Source organism: Malurus melanocephalus, unplaced genomic scaffold (genome assembly GCF_030028575.1).
Source record: "Malurus melanocephalus ecotype Western Australia unplaced genomic scaffold, MMel_1.1 scaffold_504, whole genome shotgun sequence".
NCBI classification, from domain to species: Eukaryota; Metazoa; Chordata; class Aves; order Passeriformes; family Maluridae; genus Malurus; species Malurus melanocephalus.
The window spans coordinates 125,102-151,301 of NW_026623736.1; the positions used below are offsets into that span (position 1 = coordinate 125,102).

At 60.4% G+C, this 26,200-nt stretch overlaps 3 protein-coding genes across 4 annotated transcripts in view; 1 reads left to right on the plus strand and 2 right to left on the minus strand.

The window, feature by feature from the left end:
- PEMT (phosphatidylethanolamine N-methyltransferase) overlaps nt 1-5,024 on the minus strand; it is a 123,168-nt gene extending 118,144 nt beyond the window's left edge. Inside the window, exon 1 of the mRNA XM_057381314.1 lies at nt 5,020-5,024. The gene's annotated coding sequence lies outside the window, so the exon portion shown is untranslated. The remainder of the gene's footprint in view (nt 1-5,019) is intronic.
- RAI1 (retinoic acid induced 1) overlaps nt 1-18,792 on the plus strand; it is a 61,894-nt gene extending 43,102 nt beyond the window's left edge. For both annotated transcript variants that reach the window (XM_057381310.1, XM_057381311.1), the window contains 4 exons: nt 10,796-16,403; nt 17,553-17,646; nt 17,950-17,999; nt 18,362-18,792. In XM_057381310.1, coding sequence (XP_057237293.1) covers nt 10,812-16,403; nt 17,553-17,646; nt 17,950-17,999; nt 18,362-18,376 — 5,751 coding nt within the window. In that variant the 5' untranslated portion in view covers nt 10,796-10,811 and the 3' untranslated portion in view covers nt 18,377-18,792. The remainder of the gene's footprint in view (nt 1-10,795; nt 16,404-17,552; nt 17,647-17,949; nt 18,000-18,361) is intronic.
- A 1,548-nt stretch (nt 18,793-20,340) lies between these two features.
- SREBF1 (sterol regulatory element binding transcription factor 1) overlaps nt 20,341-26,200 on the minus strand; it is a 10,810-nt gene continuing 4,950 nt past the window's right edge. Inside the window, exons 3-17 of the mRNA XM_057381287.1 lie at nt 26,021-26,198; nt 25,825-25,939; nt 25,536-25,747; nt 24,901-25,105; nt 24,282-24,466; nt 23,936-24,197; nt 23,667-23,833; nt 23,416-23,584; nt 23,229-23,337; nt 23,026-23,135; nt 22,802-22,934; nt 22,498-22,660; nt 22,074-22,259; nt 21,885-21,996; nt 20,341-21,366 (exon numbers count right to left, since the gene is read on the minus strand). Coding sequence (XP_057237270.1) covers nt 21,143-21,366; nt 21,885-21,996; nt 22,074-22,259; nt 22,498-22,660; nt 22,802-22,934; nt 23,026-23,135; nt 23,229-23,337; nt 23,416-23,584; nt 23,667-23,833; nt 23,936-24,197; nt 24,282-24,466; nt 24,901-25,105; nt 25,536-25,747; nt 25,825-25,939; nt 26,021-26,198 — 2,530 coding nt within the window. The 3' untranslated portion in view covers nt 20,341-21,142. The remainder of the gene's footprint in view (nt 21,367-21,884; nt 21,997-22,073; nt 22,260-22,497; nt 22,661-22,801; nt 22,935-23,025; nt 23,136-23,228; nt 23,338-23,415; nt 23,585-23,666; nt 23,834-23,935; nt 24,198-24,281; nt 24,467-24,900; nt 25,106-25,535; nt 25,748-25,824; nt 25,940-26,020; nt 26,199-26,200) is intronic.

Consider the following 26,200-nt stretch of genomic DNA (forward strand, 5'->3'; position numbering starts at 1 on the left):
GCCCCCTGGGAATCCTCAGTCCTGGGGGAAATGGGGGCTTTGGGGGGCTAGAGGGTGGTGCTGGAGGGGGTTGCACCTCAGCTGCCCCTGTGTGCACCCAGGGCTTTGGCAGGAGCCATGAAGCTGGTTAGGGCTGGAATGTCTCCGGGTGCTGGAGGCTCCAGCATCCCAGTTCCAGTCACCATGTCCTCCCAACAGCATTGCAAAGTATCTCCTGTTCTCTGCACTCTGAGACATCTCTTGGTTTCAAGGARCAGAGGGGAATCTCCTCTCTTCCATCCCACCTCCCAATTTTGTCAAGATGTCACTGTGTGCCCAGCACTGGTGGAGGAAATGTGGAATTCTCCCRCCTCTGCTCCTCGTGCCATGACCTGAAACCTTGCTGAGGTGAGATTAAATCCTCCTGACCRCACATCTGAGGGATTGGGATGCTCCACACACACAGTGGGAATGTTGGGATGCTTCAGCATTTGGGAGAAGCAGGAAGAATGTGCCAGAGTTAAAGCCATCACAGGGCTCTGGTGCCCATAATGGGACATTGAGGACACCACTGGACACTGTGGGACATCAAGGTCCTTCACACAGCACCTGTGCTCAGTGCTCCTTTCCAGGACAGAGTGGACAGAGCACGCCCCATCCTTCTGGGATCCAACTGGAGCATGCTCACCTGCCGGGACATTGGCATCTCTGTGTGGGAACAGGGTGGCAGCTCCGCAGGGAGGTGAGACCCTTCTTTTTTTTGGCAGCGCGTTCCTAATCAGCAGGACCCGCGCGCTCCACCGCAGGCACGCCGCGCGCTGCTATTTACGGAGCTACTTGAAATACACCTGCAAGAGGGGAGAGGAGAGAGGAGCGCCAGCAAGTAAATAACCCAGCAACCCGCCAGAATGAAAACAGGGAGAAGAGATGCAGCAGTTCAAGGCGAAAAAAAAAAAACCAAAATGAAGTGTGATTTGGAACTGAGGGACTCCTTCCAAATCGTGTCATGGTTTTCTACAGGGATGCTTACTGGTGTTGGCAGTTGGTGGTGATCCCATCTTTGGGGGATCTCAGCACATCCCTGGAGTGGGCAGGGGGATGGATGGATGGATGGATGGATGGATGGATGGATGGATGGATGGATGGATGGATGGATGGATGGATGGATGGATGGATGGATGGATGGATGGANGGATGGATGGATGGATGGATGGATGGATGGATGGATGGATGGATGGATGGATGGATGGATGGATGGATGGATGGATGGATGGATGGATGGATGGAGCCTTTTGCCCACCTCCCCACTTGCTTTGTTTACCTCATGCTGCTGTTAAGCTCCTGCCTCCCCCCACCCTTTCCTGAAACATTATAAATCAAACAGCTTAAAATGTAAAGCATCAAAAATTCTAAAACCTTCATCTATTATTAACTGTGACAGTAAATTCCACCTCTGAATGTTTCACATAGCAACTGTTACCAGGACTCAGCATCCAAAGCTGATGTTCCAGCAACTTTCCATCACAGCACCGCCGCCACAATGCCGACACCGGCCGGGTGAGACTGGCTGCCACTCCCAACACTTTTCCATGGGATTGGGATGACAGCAGAGAAACCGAGCTCAGGTGTAGTGAACAGAGCCTGTGATCAGAAAGGAGCTTGGTGCCTGCATGTGGGAGCTGATGGTGGGATTCCCCATCATGGTGCTACCTCTATGTTGGTCATGCAGCCCCCCAAACTTCATTACTTTCACCATCATGTTATGAAGCACCAAAAATAACAAGGATGGGAATGGAGTGGTTAAAAATAGATGGATAGGGAGGGGGTTTTGCAGCGGTTGGTGTTTGCTGTTCTACCTCTTCTTTGTCCCAGTGCTGGATGTTGTTGTGCCCCCTGAGTGGTGATCCCCACCCTGGCACGGGCAGGGGATCTCACTGCTCTGAGCTCAGGATTGTGGTGAGTTTGTGGGGTGCCAGGTGTTGAGCACTGGGGTTTGTTCATGTTCCTTGTTTGCTTTCCCCACGTGCCATTGTGGCTCCATTCTGTGTTGTGCCCCCTGCCCATAGGTTGAGCTGGAGCGTTTGGGTTGGATTTGGCTGCATGGCAGCACTGTGAGCCTGGCTGGAGGGAGGGAGAGCCCCACCACTGCATCAGCACCATGATCATGGCAAGGCTCACACMGACACCCTGAGCACCCAAAACCACCCAAATTCCCCCCAGCAGCACCCACCATGCCACGCCTGGTGCCCCCATACCCCAGCACAGGCATCCCTGCCTTGCCATCATCCTGGCTGTGCCCCCTTCCTGCAAATCCTGTGGCTGCCCACTGGGATCTCRTGTCGTGCCATGCYGTGCTGTGCTGGCTGCGGGGCCAGGCAGCAGCGGCTGCTCTGCCGTCTCCCCAGGGAGAGGCAGCAATTTTCCTGCTCTGAAGAAGCCTGTGAAGGTTTGAGTGAATCTGGAAAGCAAATCTAATTGCCAACCTGGTAATTCCTCGGGGGGACATGTACTTTGGTCATATCTAAGTACATTCCAGCCAGTGTTTAAGACACGCTGAATCCAAACTTGGACAGTCAAATACCAGCAGCTCTAAGCTCCTTATCTATTTCAGGCAGATTAACTCCTTAATCATCTCTTTTGGAAGTTCCCTGCCCCAAATTCCTCTCCCCTCCTCTTCCCCCTCCCCAGTTTTTCAGCAGGAACAAAAGGAACCGATTTTGCAGGGTGCCAAAGGTGGGGACGGCGCCTGCTGTGATTGACGGAGTCAATAACCGGGAGCTGGGAGAAGGCCTTTGGAAATCTGCTTCCCACTTCACCTGCCCCAGTATTTGTCTTCAGGATTTGAAGCTGGGGAATGTATAATACCGAAATAATTTACCACACAGCATCAAACCTCGATTTATTATTTTCAACCTTCTTTTCTTTTATATTTATATATTTTTTTACTTGATTTATTTCTTTCAACCCCATTTTATTCTTATTTTTCCTTTTCCCYGGGGGGATTCTTGCTCAGCATCCCCTAGCAGGTGACCACTGCGCATCCCCCAGCCATGCTCATGGCAGGGGGATGCTCATCCCCTCCCTGGCAGGCAGAGGAGGTTGTGCTGAGCCGTGGGGACACAGCCGGTGCTGGCCACTGTCACTCAGGGGAGTGTCGGAGCATTACGCTTCATTACCGAGCTGTCTGCTGCCGGCGGGGGATGGCTCAGGGCAGAGCCCGGCAGCGGCACAGCCAGCTTTGGCTCCGGTGGATGGATCTGTCTGTGGGCAGATGCTGAAACCTGGCATCTGTGGGGTGCCCGTATCYGAGGGGTTTTGCTGTGATGGCAGCGGGGAGCTGGTGGTTGCTGGGCCGTGAGATTGGCTGCCCCAAAAGCAAAGGCAGGAGATGACACAGGAAGGCAAAATGGGGACAGGGTAATGCCCTCCATAACCGTGGATCCTGGTGAGGGGGTATCAGTGGGACTGGGGATCTCTCTGGGATCACCAGGGATAATTGAACAGMGCTSGTCTAAAACACAGGCGAAATGTCCYCATGTGCCCAGCATGGTGGGGACACTGGGACAAAGCCCCATCTCCTCCCACACAGGGAGAGTTTGGGATGGGGAGGAGGCATGGAATGGTGCCAGGGTCTGTCCTTTGTCAGCAGCCATCCCACAGCAGCCAAGGCCTCCTGTTTTTGGACATGACAGTGTGAATTTACTGAAAGTTTTCCTGATAGAAAAACTGGCTGGGASCAGGGGCAAGCCAAAGGGACTGGACCCAATGTCACATTGAGAAGAGCTGGGAATGTCCTGGGGGTGACGGTCACCTGTCATCCTTTGGGCTCTCCAGTTCTGTTGGGGATGGAGAGACCCACTGGGGAGGAGATCCAGGATCTTGGGGCTGGGACACAAGCCTGCTCCATTCCCATGCTCCTGGGCTGGCCTTTCCCAGCATCCACACTGTGCAGAACACAAACCTGGACCACCCTACAGTGGGGAAACTGAGGCACAGCTAGAGAGTGGTCCTGGTTCCAGTCCAACTGATTTTCCAGCTCTGAGCTGCTCAGTGGGTGCCAGGTCCTGCCACCAGATTTGGTGTGGTTTTGCTGGCCTGGAGGGGGTCAGCAGGTGCCAGGGGTCTGTAAGCCATCCCTGCATATGCATCCAGCCGCATCCGTGAGCAACCAGCCCACAGGAGGCAGACCAGATCGAGGACTGGGAAGAGGATACATCCCCTCTCCCATACTTGGGAGAGTTTTATTTGCTTTTATTTTTGTTGCAATCCGTATGAACCCCTTGGGGCATCAGCATCCCGKRGGARGGTGCCAAGRGCAYGGCATCTGCTCCCTGCCTTTCCTTGCAGGGATGGAGCTTCTGTCCTGCTGTAAGGRGAAACTGAGGCAGGGGACAAACAGGGTGTGGGAGAAGGAGGCAAGGTTAATATTAGCGGTCACAGTAATGATTGGAATGGTTAATTATTATTGGAATTGAAGTGAGTCAGGCCAAGAGCAGGAGGAGAGGGAGGAAGGAAGGGAGGAAGGAAGAAGGATCCCAACCTGTCAGGCAGAAAATGAGTAAAGAAGAAAAACGGGAGTGTGTGGAACTGGCCAGGCTGTTGTTTTGTGCTGGCACTGTGCTGGGCCCGTGCTGCTCACTGGGGGTGAGGCTGGAGGGTTGGGTGAAGGTCACCAAGGTGGTGACAATGGCTCCACAGCCACAGTTGTGCCCATCAGTGTCCTGGCACCATTGTACTGACAGCTGCAGGCAGGTCTGCACCAGGATTTGAGTTTGGAGACGGGGATTGCTGGATCCCTCCTAATCTTGGCTGTGTTTCCAGCCTTCTGTAGGGCTGSTTTTTCTCTCCCCTCAGAGCCCCAAGGTCGATGTCCAACTGCTGGCCGGGAGTGGGATCATGTGGAGCCTCACTCCATGGTACATCCGGCCATGAATTTTGCTTTGGAATGGAAYATGGTTCACCTCTGGAGAGGGAATTTGCCCAGGAAGGCTTAGGCTGAGCATCTGTTTTGTTGTGAGCCTTCAGCCTTTTCCCCTCCACCTTCTTTTCTCCTTATTTCTCTCTTTTTTTTTCCTTTTCTTCCCCCTCTTTTTCATTTTTCTTTTTATACACTTTTTCTTTCTCCTTTTTTCTTACTCTCTGTTTCCTTTTCCTTTTTAAATTTAATTTTCTTATTGTTCCTTCCCCCTGCTTCCCCCTTTTTTCTTTTTTTCCCCATTTTCTTCCTTTATTCCCCCTTTTTTTCCTCCATTCCTTTTCAAATCCTTCCTTACCAACTGACATTTTCCACCACCAAGAAAAAAAAACCCCATCAACTTGCTCTGACTCTCAGAACCTCCAATCATCCTCCCGAGCCCAACCCTCTGCAAACCTCCCATCCCTGACATCAAGGACCCAACCCCCCACTCCAAAATAAAGGAGGAAAAACCGAGGGGAGAGAGGCTGGAGTTGGCGGCTGAGCCGGATTTCCATGTGAGGGGATGAGGTTGGGGCGGCCACGGGCTTCCCCTGGCAAGCGACAGAGGAACCGGGGCCAGCAGAAACGTTGAGTCATGAGTGCGGTTCGCAGGCGGTGGATTTTTTCCCAAGTAAAATTCCTCACTGGGGAGGAGCAGAGCTGGCGGGGGCGCAGCAGTGAAGGACTGTGCCCCCCAAATGGGGCACTGATCTGTGCATGGGGATGCTCCCCACTGCGATAGGAATTCCCTGGGCAGGTTYCAACCCCCGGGAGGGGCGGTTTGGGTGCGGGATGAGGGGAACCTGCCCAGGGAATTCCCCAGCAGCTGGATGGGAGGAGCTGCGTGATCTGGGGGGGCTGCAGGAGATGGGGACCCCATCCTTCTTCCTCCTCCYCCTCCTTACCCACATCCGCCCACCCCCACGCAATGGGCGGCGCAGCCCCAGCTCCATTTATCATCATCTGCGGGCAAGTGAAGTGTGCAGGGAACAGCTGCTCCGGTCGGCTGAGCGCCGAAATGGGGCGGGACGCGGGGCTGGGGGGGCGCGGGGGGCTGCGGGCTGCCCTGGGGTACCGGAACCCCCCGGTCGCTGCTGGSACGGAGCACTGGCAGGGTGGGAGATGCTGGTGGTGAGGGAAGGGATTGGGGAGGTGTATTAAGGGGGTTCAGTGGGGTAAGAGCACATTACTGGGGTGCACTGGGGCAAGGGTGCACTGATGAGAGTGTTTTGAAGGGCAGCAGTGCAGAGAAGGAATATTAAAGGGGTTCAGTGGGGAGTGGGATCATTATTGGGGTGCATTAAAGGGGTTTATTGGGATAGTGCAGTAAGTGGGTGCATTAAAGGGGTTCACCGGAGGGAAGGTGCATTAGAGGGTGCATTGAAATGGGGGTGCATTGGCAGCGGGATGTCCGTGGATTGCGGGGACAGACAAACAGCAGCAGCTCCACAACTGCGCTCGGGAGGATTTGCCCCTACCCCGGGCGAGCCCCGCGGGTCCCTCTGCACTGCTGAGGGGGGTCTGTCTGTGTTCCACCCCCCCAGTTCCTCACATTCCCAGCTCCTGAGGCAGGATGCCTTTTCCTGGTCTGTCCCACACATCCCGGCTCCCCCCCGCAGCCTCCCCTTTTCTCTCCTCCCTTAATAATCAAATTCTCCGGAGCACTTTGCGGTGTGGCAGCCAGCCAGAAAGGGTTTCTTTAAACTCCACCAGCTCACAATTAAACAAATCCGGGGCTGACGCTACTCGATAGGCGCTTATTCCCCTCCCCGAGAGCTGYCGGGGGATCCAGGGGGGTCCAATCCCTCACCGTATGGGGCTGCGTCCCTGGATGGGGGGAAAGGGCTGGGAAGGGGCTTGTGCCGGGGGTTTGGGGTGAGGAACGGGGTGTCCGCGGCACCAGCGCTGCTCCGATGGCGGAGCATCCCCCTGCGAGAGCGTGCTGCTATTTTTAGTCGCTGAGTCCTTGTTGATGGCGCAGCAGCGAAAGCGAGGGAGCAGCCGGAGGAGCAGCAGGGCTGGATCAGGCCCCGCGGGATGAGCAGCAGCTGGGAAAGCAAGGCCGGGGTGCAGGGAAACGGGGGATGCCCTGTGCCACCTGGGGCTGGGGTGCTGGGGATATGGGGTGCTTACCGAGGGTCCCTGCCATGGGAAATCCTGGGCTGCCTTCAGAGGGCTCCGGATCCGGCCTTGCCATGTCCCTGCCAGGCAAGAGGAAGGGGAAGGAAAGGGGAGAAGGCAGGGGAGGAAGGAAGGAAGGAGGAGTGGGGGGAGGAAAACAACACGGAATCCAGCCACGCAGCACAAATCCTCCCGAGCAGCAGGCGGGCTGCGGGCCACTGCAGGAGCGGGCGGCTGTGCTGGCCGGACAGTGCCGTGCAGTGCCCTGGCTTGGCTCCCAGCATTGGTCCTGTACACCTTATCAGCCCCTGGCATTGCATCGGCCCCCGGCACTTGCAGTAGGACCCCATGCACCATCATGGCCCAGGTCATGCCCCGGCACCAGGAGGTGCATCAGATCCTTGTGTGTCCCCATGAGTGACACGGGGGCTGTGCTGGGCTGTCCACACTCCCTTGGGACCAAGGGGACAGGATGCTCCATGGTGGCCGTAGCCAGTGGTGAGTGCTGCTCCTTGCATTGTAGGGACAGGGTCACACCGGTGCTGGTCACCAYGGTGGCCCCAAGTCCCTGCCTTCTCCCTTCCCAGGGGCCCATGCCACGAGCCCTGGCCACAGCACAGCTTTGCCAAGGGCAGGTGTCCGGCTGCAGCCACGCACCAACAGCCCTGTATCGATTACCATCTCACAGGCAGTGACTGGAAACTTCTTCAGGGTCAGGAGAGCACGTCCAGCAGGGACGTGGCAGGGACACTGAGTGTGCAGGGCCCCTGGGACCAGCCAGAGCCACCTCCCCCTCCCGGGGAGGGCTGYAACCTCCCTGCTGTCGACAGCTTGATTTGATGCCATTAAAGCGTTTGCTCGGAARCAGCCTGCATCAGGCACAACATCTGGCACGGCCCTTCCCCGGCAAAGCTGGGGCGGATCTGAGGGCAGAGCTGGCCTCCGGCTCTGCCAGCAGGTCTGGGTGCTGCTGGTGATGAGTGTGTCCCCTGCCAGGCAGAGCCTGGTGCCCAGGTGGTCCAYGGGGAGATGGCACCACGGCTCTGGWCTCAYRGGATTTCAGCTGGAACATGTTCCCTCTGTGCATCCTCACCTCTRCGTGCTGGTGACTGATCCATCCCCTCGCACCGTGTGCTTTTGCTCATCCCGACATTGMCCCAGCTGTTTGGAAAATTAACAATAATTAATTAATAACAATAATTAATTAATCACGATAATTAATAATAAAGGAGAAAGGGGAGAAAAGCTCCCCCTAAAGCTGCAGCCCAGGGTCTTCTCAAGCCGATTTCATTTTTCAAACCCACTCCCACACAGCATGAGGGGCCCTTTGCTCCCATTAATTCTCCCACCACTGCCCAGGGCTGCCCTACAGCCTGGCTTTGATTTTCCTGCCTTTGTTCCAGCAGCGCTGGCACAGGGCTGGCACAGGACACCATGCTGTGGTAGGGGCTTTTGTGCCAGCTTCCCAGATTTTTTGGACCCATCTTTTCCCTGGAATTTAGGCTTTAGCTGCATCCAGTTACCCACAGAGCCTGCAAGATACAACTGCAATATGTGGCAGTGACATGGAAAACATCCCAAAAGGGAATGAAGCACAGGGAGGGACGGGGTGCTGGGCTGCTGTGGGTGGCACTGAGCCTGGTTCCAGTGGTGCTGGAGGACACCGTGTGATCAGTGCATCCCTGAGCAGCTGGTGCTTATGGAAATAGAACTAAATAAAGCCGTGTGAGTGTGTGTAGACCCCAAAAAGATGCTGAGGTGTTACTGRTGGGTGTTGCAAGGACCCATCAAACCAGCAGCATGGTTTCCACAGAGCCGCCAGCAAAGGGACTGTTTGGAGCCATGCTGTGTTTGGTGTGTTGTGGCGGTGACACGAGGGTGATGGTGAGATGTGGGGGCACACATGAATCCATGTCCCAGCTCAAGACTGCATGGCACCACAGGGAATTGTGCCAGGAGCTGGTAGGGGCTTGGCACAGACACTGCCAGCACCCTGTCCCCTCCTGTTATACTCATTGCCTTGATGGAGGCTGAGGGGACAGCACTGGTGTCACCTCTGCCTGACTGTCAGGGGAGCAGTTCCTGGACAGCTACAGACCCTTGGGGCTGCCCTAACCCAGGCTGCCAAATCTCAGTCCATGTCCAAAACAGGCTTGTGTCCACCCCAATGCCTTCAACCCACTGGAGCTGGGGACAGGCAGGATGCACCCCCCTGCCACCAAACCCTTCATTAGCCCCCCACAGACCCCTTGGCTGCCTCAGGAGATCAAACCAGTGACCCAGGTGTGTCCCTGCTCCCAGAGCAAGCGGGGTGAGGAAATGGGGAGCTTTAATGACGACGCTGGCGAGGCGCTCAGTAATGACGGCTGCTGGCGGGAGCAGACAGCTTCCAGATGGCATCGCGCCGGGGCAGGGGGATCGCTGGGGCCGGGGGGGCTGCAGGAGGCAGCAGCCGGCAGAGATGGGCAGAGCCAGCAAGTTGAAATGACTTTTTTTGCAGCAGAGCCTGCGGTTCTGGCCCTCCGCGCTGCTGCTTCCAGTAATTAGCCCAATAATTAAAAAGAATGGCGATAAGAGGGGTGTGCAGAGGCGCTTGCAGGATCCCGGCATCCCTGGGGAGGCGTGTGAGAAGAGCGGGAGTGATTTGTGGATGTGAGGGGTGGTGGATGCGYGAAACACAAAGCAGGGCTGGGGTCCCTGACACAGTGTGGGGGGTCACTGCACCCGGTGGGGCAGGCAGGGAGGGGTGGGCAGCAGGGATGGGCAGCTCCAGCAGTGTGGGCCCACTGCAGGCGGGGAGGGGGCAACCAGACCCCAGCACCCTCCTGCCTGTGGGCACCGTGCTGTGATGCAAGGAGATGGGATAGAGGAAGATGCAGGACGCTGCAAGGTGGGGATGTGATGCGGGGCGACACAGCATGATGCAGAGCGATGAGAGGTGACACGGAGCCAGCTGCTGCCATCCAGGGCTGGGCAGCGCACGGGGATGGCATGCAGGGTGATGGCATGGGGTGATGGCATGCAGGGTGATGGCATGGGGTGATGGCATGCAGGGTGATGGCATGGGGTGCCATGCAGGGCAATGAGATGCAGGGCAATGCAAGCCGATGCAATGTAGGGCAGCACGATGCAGGGAGATGAAATGCAAGGTGATGTGGTGCAGGGTGATGTGAGATGAGGCAGGAGGAGTCRATGCAGGGCAATGCAATTCAGGGCGATGCAATGCAAGGCAACACAATGCAGGGAGGTGAAATGGAAAGCGATGTGATGCAGGGTGATGCAAAGCAATGTGATGCAGGGCAATGCAAATCAGGGTGATGAAAAGCAAGGCACCATGAAGCAAGGGTAGCGTGAGGCAATGCAATGTAGGGCAAATCAGGGCAATGCAATGTGGCAGTGTGATGCAGGGCCATGCAATTCAGGGTGATGCAAGGCAACAAGATGCAGGGAGATGAAATGCAAGGYGATGCAATGCAAGGCAACAYGATGCAAGGAGGTGAATGCAAGGCGATGCAGGGCGATTCAATGCACCATGGGGTGATGCCAGACAATGCAGGGCAATGTGAKGTGATGCAGCATCACGTGCTGTGTTCCAGGGCAGCTCTGAGGCGATGCCCAGCAGTTGAGGTGAGGCGAGGCGATGATGCCCCCATGGTGCAGGTGACACTGGCCCTCTGGGTCCCTGGCCCACCGCGGTGGCAACGCTTCATTTGAATTCTCGCCTCTCTCTCTTCGCAGATAACGAGCCCGCGCCATGCAGTCCTTTCGAGAAAGGTGTGGTTTCCATGGCAACCAGCAGAGCTACCAGCCGACTTCACAAGATACATCACGCCTGGAGAATTACAGGCATCAAAGTCAGGCAGGGCCGAACTGCGAGCGGCAGAGGCTGGTGGCGAAGGAGTACTACAGTCAGCAGCAGCTGCCGTACGCGGGCTACGAGAACAGCGCCGTGGAGAAATACCACCGGGGAAACAAGCAATTAGCAGGGCAGCAGCTGCAGGGCAGGCCGGCCTTTTCCAATTACACCGTGCAGGAGAACAGCCCTTATCCGGCCCGGTATTCCGGGGASGAGAGCCTGCAGGCGTGGGGTGGCCAACCACAGGCACTGCCTGGTGGTGTGGCCAAGTATGAGGACAACCTGATGAAGAAGACGGCGGCATTGGCGGGTGGGCGGCCGTACCATGAGCCGGCAGCCACCTCGCTGCCCTTCCGGACTCACTTCCAGCAGCAGCARCAGCARCAGCAGCAGCAGCAGCARCAGCAGCAGCCACCYGCACTCCCCTACCCYAAGCTGCAGCGGCAGAAACTGCCCAACGATGTCTCTTCACCCATGCCCTTCTCACAGAGCCCTCACTTTGGGCAGCACTCCCAGTCCTTCCCTGCCTCGTCCACCTATTCTTCGGTGCCGGGGGGCAGCCAGCCGGCACACTCCTACAAGAGCTGCACAGCGCCCTCGGGGCAGCCGCCACTGGAGCGGCCCCTGGGCAGTGCTGCCAGCCTGGCCCCTGGCCCCCGCGTGCCCAACCTGCATGGCTACCAGCCCAACCGCATTGGCTACGAGCAGCCCCCGCAGCCGCCGTCGCAGCCCCCGCAGCCGCCACCACCACAGCCCCCGCAGCCACCACAGCCCCCGCAGCCCCCRCAGCCCTTGCAGGGGCGTCATCACACCTCGGACACCCTCCACTACCAAAACCTGGCCAAGTACCAACATTACAACCAGCCGGGCCAGACCTACTGCCAGGGTGACGCGCCGCCCGTGCGGACGCCGGAGCAGTACTACCAGACCTTCAGCCCCAGTGCCAGCCACTCGCCGGCTCGCTCTGTCGGCAGGTCCCCATCCTACAGCTCCACTCCCTCCCCTCTGATGCCCAACCTGGAGAACTTCCAATACAGCCAGCAGCCGCTGAATGCCGGTGCCTTCCCGGCCGGCATTACTGACCACAGCCATTTCATGCCGCTGCTGAACCCTTCTCCCACCGACGGGACGAGCCCTGACRCTCAATCCGGGAACTGCAAAAACTTGCAGAAGGAGAAGCTGCCTGAAAACCTGCTGTCAGACCTGAGCCTGCAGAGCCTGACAGCGCTCACCTCCCAGGTGGAGAACATCTCCAACACTGTCCAGCAGCTGCTGCTCTCCAAAGCGGCCGTGCCCCAGAAAAAGGGCATCAAGACCCCAGYGCGGACCCCTGAGCAGCTCAAGGGGCAGCACTGCAGCCCTGAGAGCAGCACRTACTCAGCAGAGCAGGTGGGGACTCCCCTGTCTGACCCACTGAGCACCCCCCAGTCTGTCCATGCCGAGACACAGGACACTGATTATCTCAGTGGGTCAGAAGACCAGCTAGAAAGGAGTTTCCTGTACTGCAACCAGAACCGCAGCCCTGCCCGYGTCAACAGCAACTCCAAGGCAAAGCCTGAGTCAGTGTCCACGTGCTCTGTGACCTCCCCAGATGACATGTCCACCAAATCAGATGACTCCTTCCAGAGTATCCACGCCACCCTGCCCCTGGAGACCTTCACCAAGTATGTGACCAACGAACGGGACTGCCCCCGACTGCTCCTCAGCGCCCTGTCCCAGGAGGAGCTGGCTTCTGAGATCATCGTCCTGCAGGATGCCATCAGYGAGAAGGCAGACAAAGCCTGGGCCAACTTGCCCATACTGAGCAAGGAGACCACAAAGTCCCCCTTCCAGCTGGAGAACCACCGACCCAGCCTGGACTCCATGGTGAAGGGTRCCTGGCCCAGCCAGGGTGACTCCAGCACGGTCACTGAGCCCCTCAAGCTGGACAAAGCTTCAGGGGCAAGCACAGGGAAGGACTTTAGTGATGAGGTGTACGAGGGTCCCCAGGTGGAGTTCGCAGCCACCGAAACCAAGGATGTGTTGAAGGATGCTGCCCCACTGGCCTTCAACTCCAAGCCCAGCATCCCGGCAGCGACATCAAGCGCGGGAGCCACCGGCTACAGCTGCTACTCAAACACCACTGCCAACTCGGTGGGGTCTGAGAATGCCATGGAGCATTTCGAGTGGCCGGAGGAGAGCCTGGGCGAGGCCTGCCTGCGGTGGAARGACCTCCAGGCCACCGACCTCCCCAAGGGCTTGTTCCCCAGCAAATTGGTGAGCTCCTGCAAGGAGAAAAAAAAYGCCTGCGGCTTGGACCTGTGCGATGGGGAGCAGCCAGCCAAAAGCGAGCCGGTCCAGGACTTTAGCCAGCAGGCGATGGAGGAGGAGGAGACACTGACCTATGATGAAGCGACAAAGGCAGACAGTGAGAGGTGGCTGCAGGACACCCGGCACTGCTGCTCAGCCGGGGACTTCAGCGAGATCCCCATCATCTCCTCGCCGGATCTGAAGGAGTCAGACCTGGAGGCGGAGGAGTACTCCTCACTTTGCGAGCTGGCTGGCTCAGAGCAAAAGTCAGTGACGTACGATGCCTCACCACCCAAACCCCCAGAGATGCCGGCTGTGCTGTCCTCCAACGAGGTGCCTGTGTCCGCTGAGGAGACTGTCAGCACAGTGGAAAAGGATAGCTCAGCCTCCACCCCACGCCTCTCCGGCCAGTCTGTCATCCTGCTGGGCCCTGCTGTGGGCACTGACACCAAGGTGAAGAGCTGGTTCAAATCCTCCCTGCCCCACATCCAGCCCGAGGAGGAGAATGGTGGAGGGGAGACATCCCACCTGGAGGCAGCTGATGCTGAATCYGCCTCATCAGTCATGGTGAAGCAGCAACTCACCCCTGAAAACGTGCTGGGGAAGATGGAGCCTGTCTCACGGGGCAAGAGCCTCCGCAACAAGAGGGTCCACTGCCGGCTGCCAGAGGGGGATGGCCCYGGCAGCACCGTGCTGAGTCCATTCGATGAGCTGCCAGCAGCCAGCAGYGTGGCCGGTGCCTGCCTGGGGCCAGACGGACAGACGGAGGTACCGAGCAAGAGCGCCCAGAGCCAAACGCCCCGGTTTCCAGCCGAGGGTCTGCCAGCACGCATGTGCACCCGCTCCTTCACCGCCCTGGCTGAGCCCCGCACCCCTGCCCCACTGGAGGGACTGAAGGCTCCCGTGCACCAGGAGAAGCTGGGGAAGAAGCCCGGCTGTGGTGTGAAGCAGCGGGTGGCTTTCAAAACCAGGAAGCGCAACAGCCGGCCAGCCCCCAGGGTGGTCCAAAACACTAGTGATCCCACCCTCCTGGTGCCCAGCTTGGTGGCAGCAGAGGAGGTGACAGGGCCAACACCGCTGGAGGGGGACGCGGTGGAAGCCGGGGAGAGGGACCAGAGGTCAATGATCCTGCGCTCCCGCACGAAGACACAGGAGGTTTTCTACACCAAGCGGCAGAGGGGCAAGCGGGCAGCTGATGTCCGGCTGAAGAACTGCAAGGCTCCCAAAAAGCTCATATCCAACAACCACCTCCCACCTGCCTTCAAGCTSCCAGCACCAGGCAGTCCCCACAAGGAGGGCAAGGTGGGTGCCCGGATGAAGCTGCCCAAAGCAGGGCCAGGTGTGGGGGGCAAGATGTCAGAGCGGCCCCTGCACTCACTGAAGAGGAAGTCCACCTTCATCTCCCCCATCCCCACCAAGAAGAGGAACCTGGTCCTGCGGAGCAACAGCGGWGGCGTGAAAGAGGAGAAGCCAGAGGGTCCCCCCAGCCTCTTCAAGAAGATGCCRGTGGCCAAGAAGGTGAAAGCCAAGCTGCCCCCCAAGAGCTCTGGCGAAGCTGTCCCGAAGCCCCCCCTGGCAAAGGAGGCCCCTGATGTCTGCATCAAGATCACCTCCCGGGCGGCCTTCCAGGAGGCCACCAAGACCAAAGTGCTGCCTCCCCGCAAGGGCCGCGGCCTCAAGCTGGAGGCYATCGTCCAGAAGATCACCTCACCCAACCTGAAGAAGTTCACCTGCAAACCAGCGGCCACAGCGGTGGCAGCCACAGTGGCTGCCTATGGCCCCGCCCTGAGCCCTGGCGGGGCGGAGCGGGAGCGGCTGGTGAAGCACAGTGGGGTGGCTGTGGCGGTGGGTGACACACGGCTGCCTAAACCAGCGGCAGCACACAAGGTGCCCACAATGCCGGTGGCTGAGCCTCTCTGCCGGAACCCCAATGGCCGAGCATCAAAAGGGAAGCCGGGTGGTGGGAAGAAGCTGTCCCATGACGGTTGCCAAGGGGAGGCCTGTGGGTCAACGCCGGGGACCCAGTCCARCCCCAACATGGTGGCCAAAAACCTGGGACTCCTGCCCAAGAAAAGGAACCGCAAGGGCAAAGCGGCAGCGCTGGGCATGACCAAGGCGCCCCTGAGCCCTGCAGTGCCACCACCGCTGTCCCGGGAGCGTGCGGCCGGCCCGGGCGGTGCRGAGGAGGCGCCGCGGGAGAAGAAACCAAAGACTGAGGAGAAGGAGGCGGGCAGCGGCGATGCCCCTCCCGAGGGCCGTTCCGCCGCCGGGCCAGCGCGGGGGCCGAAGCCGCGGGCCAACCACTCCAACTACAACGGCTACTCCAAGCGGCAGCGGAAGCGTCTGGGCCACGGCAAGGCCAAGGCGGTGCCGGCGCGGTGCAAGAGCCGCGGGAAGCGGCGGCGGCAGCCCCAGCAGGCYCCGCTGCTGCACCCCGCCGAGCCCGAGATCCGCCTGAAATACATCTCCTGCAAGCGGCTGCGGGCGGACAGCCGCGCCCCACCCTTCGCTCCCTACGTCCGCGTGGAGCGGCGCGGAGAGTTCACCACCACCTGCACCGTCGTCAACTCGCCCGGCGACGAGGCGCGGCTGCAGCGGGGACCGGCCGGGCCGGCGCCGCGACCGCGGGCGGCTCTGCCCTCCTCCTCCACCATGCACATGGGGCCGGTGGTGTCGAAGGCGCTGAGCGCCGCGTGCCTGGTCTGCTGCCTCTGCCGCAACCCCGCCAACTACAAGGACCTGGGGGACCTCTGCGGGCCCTACTACCCCGAGGACTGCCTGCCCAAGAAGAAATCSCGGCTGAAGGAGAAGGCGCGGGCGGAGGGGCCGGGCGAGGACTCGGCAGTGCCCRCCGCGGCAGAGCGGGCGCCCCGCGGGACTGAGGGCGGCTGTGGGAAGGCGGCGCGGCCCGAGGGGGCTGCTGAGGCGGCCAAGCAGAGTTCGCTGCGCTCCAGCCCGCGGGGCATGTTCCGTCGGCTGCAGAGCTGCTACTGCTGTGACGAGAGGACAGAGGGCGAGGAGGCGGCCGAAAAGCCCCGGCGGCACGAATGTCACAAGGCCGAGTCCCCGCCGCAGGAGCCGGCGGGCGACACGCAGGAGCATTGGCTGCACGAAGCCTGTGCCGTATGGACCGCTGGGGTTTTCCTGGTGGCAGGGAAGCTCTATGGGCTGCAGGAGGCTGTCAAGGCGGCTGCCGACCTGGTAAGAGCTCGGCCGCAAGCCCGGGACCGCATCCCGAGGTGACATCTCCCTCTGGCCTCCTTCAGCCAGCRTCATTCCCTGTCTGCGCCTCCGGTCGGGATGAAAATTAACAGATTTGCCCTGGGAAAGCAGGGCCAGTGCTCAGCACCATGAGCCCCTCTGAGTCCCTAAGAGATTTGTTCTGCATCTCTGATAATACCTTAACTACCCCTTTTCAAGCACAAAAACGTATGGATGGTATTAGGTTTTAGGACGGTAGCTGGGACCTGCTGGGACTGTCACATCCCCTGGCCCACCCACATGGCATCCAGGGTGGCACAGATGCATCGGGATGGGGATGAAAACGGGCACAACACAGCCTGATGTCACAGTGATGGGCAGCAGGGGAAGGGGAGCTGGAGGGAGGGGTGATCCTTCCCTGCTCCTTTCTCCCAGTGTCTGGAGCACAGCCACATCGAGCGAGCAAAATAGGGAGGTTGCTGGAGGGGTGAGAAGTCGTGGCTGCCTCATTCCTAGAAGTATTCAAGGCTGGATAGGGCTTGGAGCAGCCTGGTCTAGTGGAAAGCTTCCCTGCCTGTGGGAGGGAGGTGGAATGAGATAAGCTGTTTTAAGATCCTTTCCRCGCCATTCTGAGATTCTGTGACATGGGATTTTAGTGCTGGGGAGCAGGAGGGGACACACCYCTGGCAGAGGCTGGGCAGGGGGTCTCCAGCAAGTCCCCCAGTGCAAGGTTTGGGGGCTGGCTGTGTTCCTGAGCCTGCATGCTCATGTCATGGCTGGCTGGAGGCTACTGTCCTCCCCACAGAGCCAGGCACTCCCCTCCGTGGGCAGGCCAGACCCAACCCAGGTCATGTCCCTGCACCTCCTGCCCCATGGGGCACGGCTGTGGGCTCAGTGTCATCCGGGGGAATGCTATGGCATGTAGGAACCTCGTGTGTGGCTGCAGACAGCCAAGCGAGAGGCGTGGTGTGGTTCACAGTGCGCTGGCACGGGAGAAAGGTTTGGCCTGGGAGAGGGAAGAGAGGCTGGACACCTGTGTTGCCTCGCTGTTGGGACTGTCATGGTTCTCATCTGTCTTGGGTCTCATGGGGTCTCTCTGTCTCTCCACATCTCTCCTTCCCTGCTCGGAATTCCCGGGTGCGTTCACAGAAGTGCTCGAGCTGCCAGCAAGCGGGAGCCACCGTGGGCTGCTGCCAGAAGGGGTGTCCCCACACCTACCACTATGCGTGTGCCATCGACACAGGTGAGCCCGGCCTCGGGGACAGCGACACGGGGTCCTGGGCGCTCTCCAGCACAGCTGGACATGGAGCCCATTGCTCCAAGGTCAGAGTGGGCTCGTGGCTCGCTCCCTGCTGGGTGGTGCTCACTGCAGCAGTGTGACACTGGAAGGTGCCACAAGTCTGTCTGGCCTCAGCTGAGCCGTTCACACAAACGCTGTGGCTGGTGGGTGGCCGTGGGCCAGGGGGACACTACATTCCCCCCACTCAGGGCCAGCTGTCTCGCAGTGCTGGGTGTCTCCTGATGCATCTTTGTCCTCTCCTCGCAGGTTGCTTATTAACTGAGGAGAGCTTCTCTTTGAGATGTCCCAAACATAAGGTAAGCCCAGAGCTCCCTGTGCACCACACAGTGCTCTGCAGCAGGAGGACCTGCCACAGACCCCAAATTCCTGGGGACACCCATCCTGGATGCTCAGCTCCGTGTTGGCATCACATTCCTGGGGGTATTGGGAGGGCCAGTGACTGGGTGCTGGTCTGGGACTCCCCGGACAGGTCTGAGGGGTGTTACCCCCTCCCCTGAGCAGATAATGAGGTGATGAACGATGGTTGAACCCCTTGTCAAAGCACTGCTTCCCGGGTGAGTGCCCGGTTATTGGCGGAGGGGGGCTGATGGGGACAACCCAGGGCCACCCCTCCACCTCCAACGAGACCCCCGGGCTGACACCGTCATTCTCCCCACAGAGGCAGCCGGTGTAGCGCCCGCGGGCACCCGCCCCGCCGCCAGCGAGGGACCGGCCGAGGAAGCAGCGCCTGAAGCGGAGCAGGGCTGGGTCGAGCCGGGCCGGGGACCCCCCGAGCCCGCTCCGGGTGGGCGGAGCCAGCGCCRGGCTTTCCCTTCCGCCGGGTCCCTGTAAAACCGGGTCTGGATACGCGGGGAACGGATCGGGATCCCCCACCCGCGATGGCTGCACAGGGGGGCGGGGGGGTGTCCGTGTACGAGGGGGGGTCCCGGCGATGTTGTCTTACTGTGGGGCCGCCAGACCCTCCGTGGGTCCCGGCTCTCAATATCACACTGATCTGATCTGAGATGTTGCCTTCAGCAAACCTCATGGTGTCTGTATATAGTTCAGCGGAGAAAAGGATAAAAAAAAAAGACAAAAAAAAAAAAAAAAAAAAGAAAAAAAAAGAAAAATGAGAAAAAAAAAAAAAGGCAAGCAACGGCCTGCTGTTTGAAACACCACTCTGCTTTTTCTGTTTTGATTTTCCATCTCCTGTTTGCCCCCACCCACACCCAGGGTGCTGGGGGGCTGAGGGTGCTTGGCGAGGCCGATGGGCACACACTGGGCTGCCCCAGCCAGGCTCCCAAACCCCAAACCCTGGCGCATTGCACCCACCACTGTCCCACTCCATGCGGCGCTGGCACTGCTGGGCTGGGGACACCTGGTCCTACTGTCCAGGACCCCCAAAACCCTCCCTCCTGCCTCTGCTCGRCCTCACCAGCACCCCTTCTGTGGCTCCTCTTGTGGGGGCTTTGCTCCCTGTGCTTGTGCTGAACCCCACAGCTCTGGGTACTGAACCCCACAGCTCTGTGTGCTGAACTGGAGGAGGAGGAGGAGAAGGAGGAGGAGSAGGCATTTGCTTCCTCCCTCCACATGGACTCACCCCTCACTGCTCTGGGTTTGCTCAGCTSCCTCAGCTTTCGCTTCCTGGGCACTCAGTGGAGCTGGACAACTGCCCAGCACTTCGGTGACCTCTGCCCACGTCTCTAGGCTCCACACYCCATCTTTGTGTCACCCCCACCCTGACACAGGTAGCAACCAATCCAGGGTGAACCAACCCCARATCCCATCCTAAAAACAGCCACTGCCTCTGCAGCATCCTGCAAAGGGGGCACACTGCTGGTCCCATCCACGTCCCCCGCAGAGCCAGCGCCCCATGTCCCTGTCACCTCTAGTGTCCCCACCATCCCATCCAACCCAAGGTTTGCTGGCCACACAATGTCTGTTGTTTCAGCAGCTGCCTCGGACACAGGAGCAAAAAACACAAAAGAGTTGGTAAGAAAAATTTTTAAAAAAAGGGAGAAGTAATAATAAAAATAATTAATTTAAAGAACAAAACAAAAATCCCWGTGTCCTTGGCAGTGTTGCCTGAAATCTGGCTATTTTTAGTGACATCTTGTACATATGACTGTAAAATGGTAAACCGTGTGTATTATATATTGCCTCATTATATAGTGTATATATATGTATACATATACATATATATAATATATATGAAGACTGTAAATGTTAAGACTAGTGTTCTTATTAGTATATTGCTTCACACTGAAGATTGTGTGTAACAAGCTGTTTCTAAAAGATGTTTATTTTCCTTAAGAGTAAAAAAACAGGTCATTGCATTCAGAGCGTCAATAAAGATACAACGATTGTTTTGGAAGTAYGTGGCGCCCTGCTCGTGGCCTCTCTATCCCTGGGGGGCTGCTCAGGTCCCCCCCTGGGCTGTGACAGCCCCTGGCTGCTGCTTTGTCCCCGAGGGTCTTGCTGGCGGGGTGGAGTGTGGGGACAGGGGGACAGCACCCCTCAAGACATCATGGGGTGAAGAGGGGGTGTTTGGGCTCCCTTGGCACCCAATGTCCCCATCCCTGCCACGCTTGTCCCCCCCCCCGTCGCGTGCAGCCCCCATTTTTGGTGTCAGTTCCCCTCCAATCCAGCACACACCAGTATAAATAATCAGCTTTAATTGTCTGTACAAAACTCTCCAACTATGAAAATACCGTTTAAAAAGGGAAAAGGGGAGTGGGGGGAGGCGAGGGGAGGGGTCTATGTACAAGAGGGGGTGAAGCAAGGACACAGGGGCACCCACCAGCCCCCCGGGAGCCCCGTGCCACCCCGTGCCATCCCTTCTCCCRAAATCTGTCCATGCTCCGGGGTGGTGGCAGCTCTTAATGGGGGGGATCAGTGCTGGTGGGGGGAACGGGGTGGGGGTCCCCTCCTGCCTTCCGTGGGCATGGCTGAGGAGGGGGCACTGCACTGCTGCCGTGGGGCCAAACCTCCAAAACCAAGCCCCGAACCCAAGGGGACTGTTGTTCCTACAACAGCGGGACCCACGGGGGGCCGGGCAGAGTCCCCCAGAAGGGGCCCCCAGCGTGTGCACTGAGGGGTACAGGTGACACCGGGGGGACGCAGGTGGCACTGGGGGGGTTCTGGTGGCACCGGGGGTCGCTGCCGCGCGTGCCGGTGCCCTGCAATACTGTGACAGTGTCACTAGAGGGCCCCTCGCCCCGTCCCCCACGCGGGCTGGGGACACGGACACGGCCGTGGGGGGGGAGCCCACCCGAGGCACCCCACGCTGCAACCTCCACCCCGCACCCACATCGGCTATCACCCGACCCCTCCCCACCCACCCCTTCACCTCCAGAACCGCTCCCTGACACCATCCTGCGGGGAAACTGAGGCACGGCCTCCCGCCGTCCCACATCCCGCACCCACGGGGGTGGCAGGGGGCTGGCGGCCCCTTCCCCACCTATCCTGACGTGACAGTGGTGCCGCTGCCCAGCTTGATGATCATCTGCTGGCAGTCGTGCAGCGTCCGGCGGTCACCCAGCTTGTCCAGCGTGCGGGCTGCCTCGGCCAGCATCCCCACGCGCTGGCCCGGGCCCGCCAGGAAGCTGGGCGGGAGGTAGCAGCAGGCCAGCAGCAGCGCCTCGGCGTGTTCCCGTGGTGTGGGGTGGCTCTCGGGCTCTCCAGCTGCGGGGACAGAGCCAAGGTCAGCCCGTGGAAGCCACGGAATAAATCTCAGGAGGTTTGACACAGAGGTGAGGTTATTCACCCACCCTGGAGCTGATGCTCCCACCAGGAGGGRCTGRGGGCTGGCATGTCCCAGCTCTTGGKGTGTCCCACCCCATAACCCACCATCTGTGGTGCTGGAGTGCTGAGGGTGGGAAAGGGGTGTCCCATCCTGTATCTCACCCCATATCCCATCACCCAAGGCTGCTGGGGTGCTCTGGGTGCAGAATGGGGTTTCCCACTCTGTGTCCCACCAGCCAAGACTTCTGGGGGCTGCTGCAGGTGCAGATCAGGGTGCCTCACCCCATTTCCCATCCACCACTGTGGTGACAAAGGTATCCAACTGCAGAGTGCTGGGATACCGTGGGTGCAGATAGGTGTGTCCCACCCTGTGTCCCACCACATCCCACCACCCAAGGCTGCCGGGGTGCTGCAGGTGAGCCTGAGCTGTCCCACCCCACATCCCACCCCGCACCCACCTGTTTTGCTGCCCTGCACCCCTCTCCTCCGCAGGCTGCGGTCCAGCAGCTGGTGGGTGCGCGTGGGGCTGGCCCGGGCCATCAGCCTGGCGGTGGCTTCGTGCAGGAACACCTGGATTGGAGGGGATAGTGAGCACAGGCGGGTGCGGGGCACCAGGACAGCCGGCAGGTGAGGGTCGGGGGGCTCACCCGGCGCATGGCGGGGCGCAGGGTCTGTGCCAGGCGCCGCAGGCTGCTCAGGTCCTGCTGGAAGCCGCGGAGCTCCAGGGCGGACGCCTGGTAGAGGCAGCTGCGCTGCTGGCTGGCGCCCATCTGCTGCTGCCACAGGTTGGTGCGGGTGACCAGGAGCAGGTCACAGAGCAGGAACTGCACCGCCTGCGAGGACAGGGGGATCGGGGTGAGCAGGGGGCGGGTGAAGGGCCGGGGGGTGCCGAGGAGGGCCCTGCGGGCAGGCACTGCTGCGCGGGACCCCCGCCGGGCTGCATGGCAGGGGCATTGCACTCCCAGTCTGACACATGCAATGCAACTACAATGCACCCCCGCGAGGGTCGGGGGCACCTCCCGCCAGGGCTGGGGGCTCGTGGCCGCCTGGTGCCCCCCCAGCCTGGCTCACCTTGTCGATGGTGCCCTTGGGGGGACTGCCCAGCTCCAGGCTCTCCCGCAGGCAGCTGCTGGCCTTCTCACAGTGGGTCAGCGTGGCCTGGCTCCCGTCCTGTTTGCTCAGCAAGGTACGGACAGCTCGGAAGGAGTGCAGGGCAGCRCGGGGAAGGGGCTTCCTGCAAGGTRGAGGGGACAYGGTCACCACAGAGCCCTCGCAGGGCACAGCTGTGCCCTTCCTCAACACACACAGAGTGTGTACCACTGTACCAGTCCAATACTGAGGTGCCACCCCTGTCCCCARTGTCCCCAGCACTCACTCAGARCTYTGCAGTGCCCGGGGCATGGTCTCCACCAGCGGGTAGAGGCGCTCAGCCCCCTCCTCATCTCCCTGCAGCCAGTGGATAACGATGCCAATGAAGGACGCCCACCACTTGGACACGGGGTCAGTGCCTGCGGGGTGGGAGAGACACAGGAGCAGAGTGTTCCCACTCCCATGGCTCCCCACATGAGGTGACCCCAACRGGGGACACGCCAGCCTCACCTGTGACAGCCGCCAAGCCGGAGGTGATGGAGGGCACGGGGCCAGGAGTGCCGCTGACATCGGAGCAGCCATTGAGCAGCTGAAGGTACTCGAGAGCGTCAGAGAACCGCCTGTGGAGAGGAGCTGTGAGGGGCTGCCCCAAACTGGGCATGGGGAGATGTGCCCACCCCAGCACAGGGAGAGGTGCCCACCCCAGCACTCACCCCTCTCCCTGGGCAGCGGGACGGCCGGGCTCAGGCATGGCCACGCAGCACAGCGCCTTCTCCAGGAGGTGCTCACGGAACAGCTGTGTCACCTGTGCCAGYGGGTCCACTGGGGCACAGAGACAGAGTCAGCAGGTACACCACACCCCAGAACGGGGGGAGCGGGGGTTTGGGGACTTGGAGTCACCTGGGTTGCCAGCAGAGCTGTAGATGGTCTCCCTGAGGACACCCTTGACCGCCCAGTCCCCGTCGACGAAGAAGCGGTGGCCCAAGGGGTGGCAGAGCCACTGCATGGCGGGGGGCACGGCCCCACCGTGGGACAGGGCCACACGCCGGGCGCTGCAGAGGAAGGGGCGCTGCGGGGAGAGCAGGAGGTCAGGGAAACCTGAAACCCCAATGCCAGGGGACACAGGGGACACTCCAGTACCCCACACTCACCGCCAAGAAGTGGAAGCAGCGGTGCAGGCTGGCCTTGATGCGCAGGGCAGCTGCCACGTAGATCTCGGCCAGCGCCGCCACGGAGATGGCGTCACCGGCGCACTCAGCCAGGTTGACGGCGCTCAGYGCCAGGTTGATGGCCAGCAGGTGCCCCCCAGCCTGCTTCCCTGTGGAATGGGGACAGGAGGCTCAGGCACGGGCTCAGGGGGCTGAGGGGTTGTGTGGGCACAGAGATCCCATCCCCCAGCCCCCGCGGTGCGGGGCCGTACCGGCGAGGTGCAGCTGGTGCAGGCGGTGATAAGCCATGGCAGCGTCGCGGGCGCTCTGGCGGACGTGGGCGGCGGGCGGGGGGTCCGGGCGCAGTCCCCCAGCGCGGGCAGCCAGCCAGCGACCCACCCAGAGGCGCTGGAGCAGGTGGCGCAGCAGCGTCCAGAGCAGGCTGCAGGCCAGGTCCCCGTGGGAGGCGGGCAGCGGCCGSCCCAGCGCCCCGAGCGCCGTCCGCAGGTGCTGAGCCCCCTGCGCGAAGTCTCCCTGCGCCCAGAGAGAGGATCAGAGCGGGCAGGGCAGGGGGACGGGGTGGGTGTGGGATGGGGCAGGGGACACGGCCACACCTACCCGGTCCAGGTCGAGGTCAGCCTGCCGGCGGTGCCGCCAGAAGAGGATGGAGGGCTCGGAGTGGGGGCGGGTGACGGGCTCCCCGCASACGAAGAGCCGCACCACCGCACCCAGCACCAGCGCCGCGTTCAGCGCCCAGAAGGCCAGAGTGGGCCACAGCCACTGCGTCCACCCCCAGGGCTCCTCTGTAGGGATGGGGTCAGCAATGYTCTGCCAACGCTGCCCTGTGCCCACCCAAAGAGCCTCCACCCCATTGTGTCCATCCCAGCAGAGTCCAGCCAACAGGCTCTGCCCCACAGGCCCCACATGTCCACCCCAATCATCTCCCATCTCAGACCTACCCCGAAGCCCCCTCCCTATGCCCCATGTCCAGCATGACCACCTCCTCTCTGACAACCTCCATCCCAACAGCCTTTACCTCAAGACAACCCCAGCAGCCTTGAGCCAGGTAGCCCCACACCCCCATCCCAATATCCTGCACCCCGACAGTCTCCACGTCAACAGCCTTCATCCCACACCCATCCCAAAAACCTCCATTCCAATGGCCTCCACCTTGTGCTCACCCCAACAATCACCTCACTGCCCATCCCAGTGCCCCGCACCCCACACCGGAGCTTACCCAAAGTGCCAGACTGAGCCATGATGCTCCTGCCAGGACCAGCAGTGTCCTGGCTCCCCAGAGGGGCTGAAGAACCAGAACCMCGGAGCAGCGAGGCCAGGGGGTTGAAGGAGAGGCAGAGGAAGACGAAGGTGCAGAGGGCCATGCGGGAGCGGTCCAGCATTCCCTGGCTGCTGGGCGAGGGCGGGGGGTGCTCCTGCTTCACCTGCATGGGCAGAGCTGCTGTGAGCCTGGGATGTGGGCACGGGCATGGGGTGAGGGTCACAGGTATGGGATATAGGGCATGGGATACAGGGCACGGCATCCAGACCGTGGGGTACACGGCATCGAGTATGGGGTGTGATAATGGGGGATGGGTATGTGATACAGGGCATGGGATATGGGGCATGGTGAACGAGGCACAGGTTGGAATATAGGGGCACATATTGCATGGGGCACAGAGTACATTTTAGGGTGGAACAAAATTGCCCCCACACCCAGCCCCAAATCATGTGAGGAGCAGCCTCAGAGAACACGACCAGGGCTGTCRGCTCTTTCCCCGCCTGGTACACTCAGCCCTTGGCACCTCCTACACAAAGCAGCAGATCCCCTGCCCCACTCAGGGCAGGGAGATCCTCCCCAGAGCCCTCCCTCACCTTGCCGTGGGCACAGAGGGGGCTCTCAGGCTCGGAGTCGCTGCTGCTGTTGCTGCTGCCGCCGCTGAGCGAGGGTGGGCTGCTGTGGGACGGTGAGCCCACATCTGAGGGTGGTGGGGTCAGCATCTCCATCACCTCCGTCTTCACCACCTCCATGGGCACCTCTGCCTTAGCYCCCCGGCTGCAGGGGGTCCCCTGGTCCTTGGCGGGCTCTGCAGGAAGCAGAGAAAGCTGAGGGCTGCTGGGACAGGACCTGAGCCCCCTCTCCACGAGCTGCCCTGGCACTCACGGTTCTTCTGCACRGCCAGCTTCAGGGCCAGGTTCTCCTGCTTCAGCTTCTGGTTGCTCTGCTGCAGGAAGCGAATGTACTCGATGGCCTTCCTCAGGATCGCCGACTTGTTGAGCTGCCGGGGGCAGGAACGGCTCAGTCCAAACACCAGGCAAAGCCCGCAGTGCCCACCACCCTGCCACTCCCCAGYGCCCACCTTGGCCTCGGTGCCCACCACCAGGTCCTTGAGCTCCACGATCTTGTCGTTGATGGAGGAGCGGTAGCGCTTCTCGATGGCGTTGTGGGCCGTGCGCTTCTCGCCCCGGCTCTGCACCAGCACCGGCTTCCCGCTGGGCGCCAGCCGGTTGATGGGCAGCTTCTCCGTGTCCACCACCAG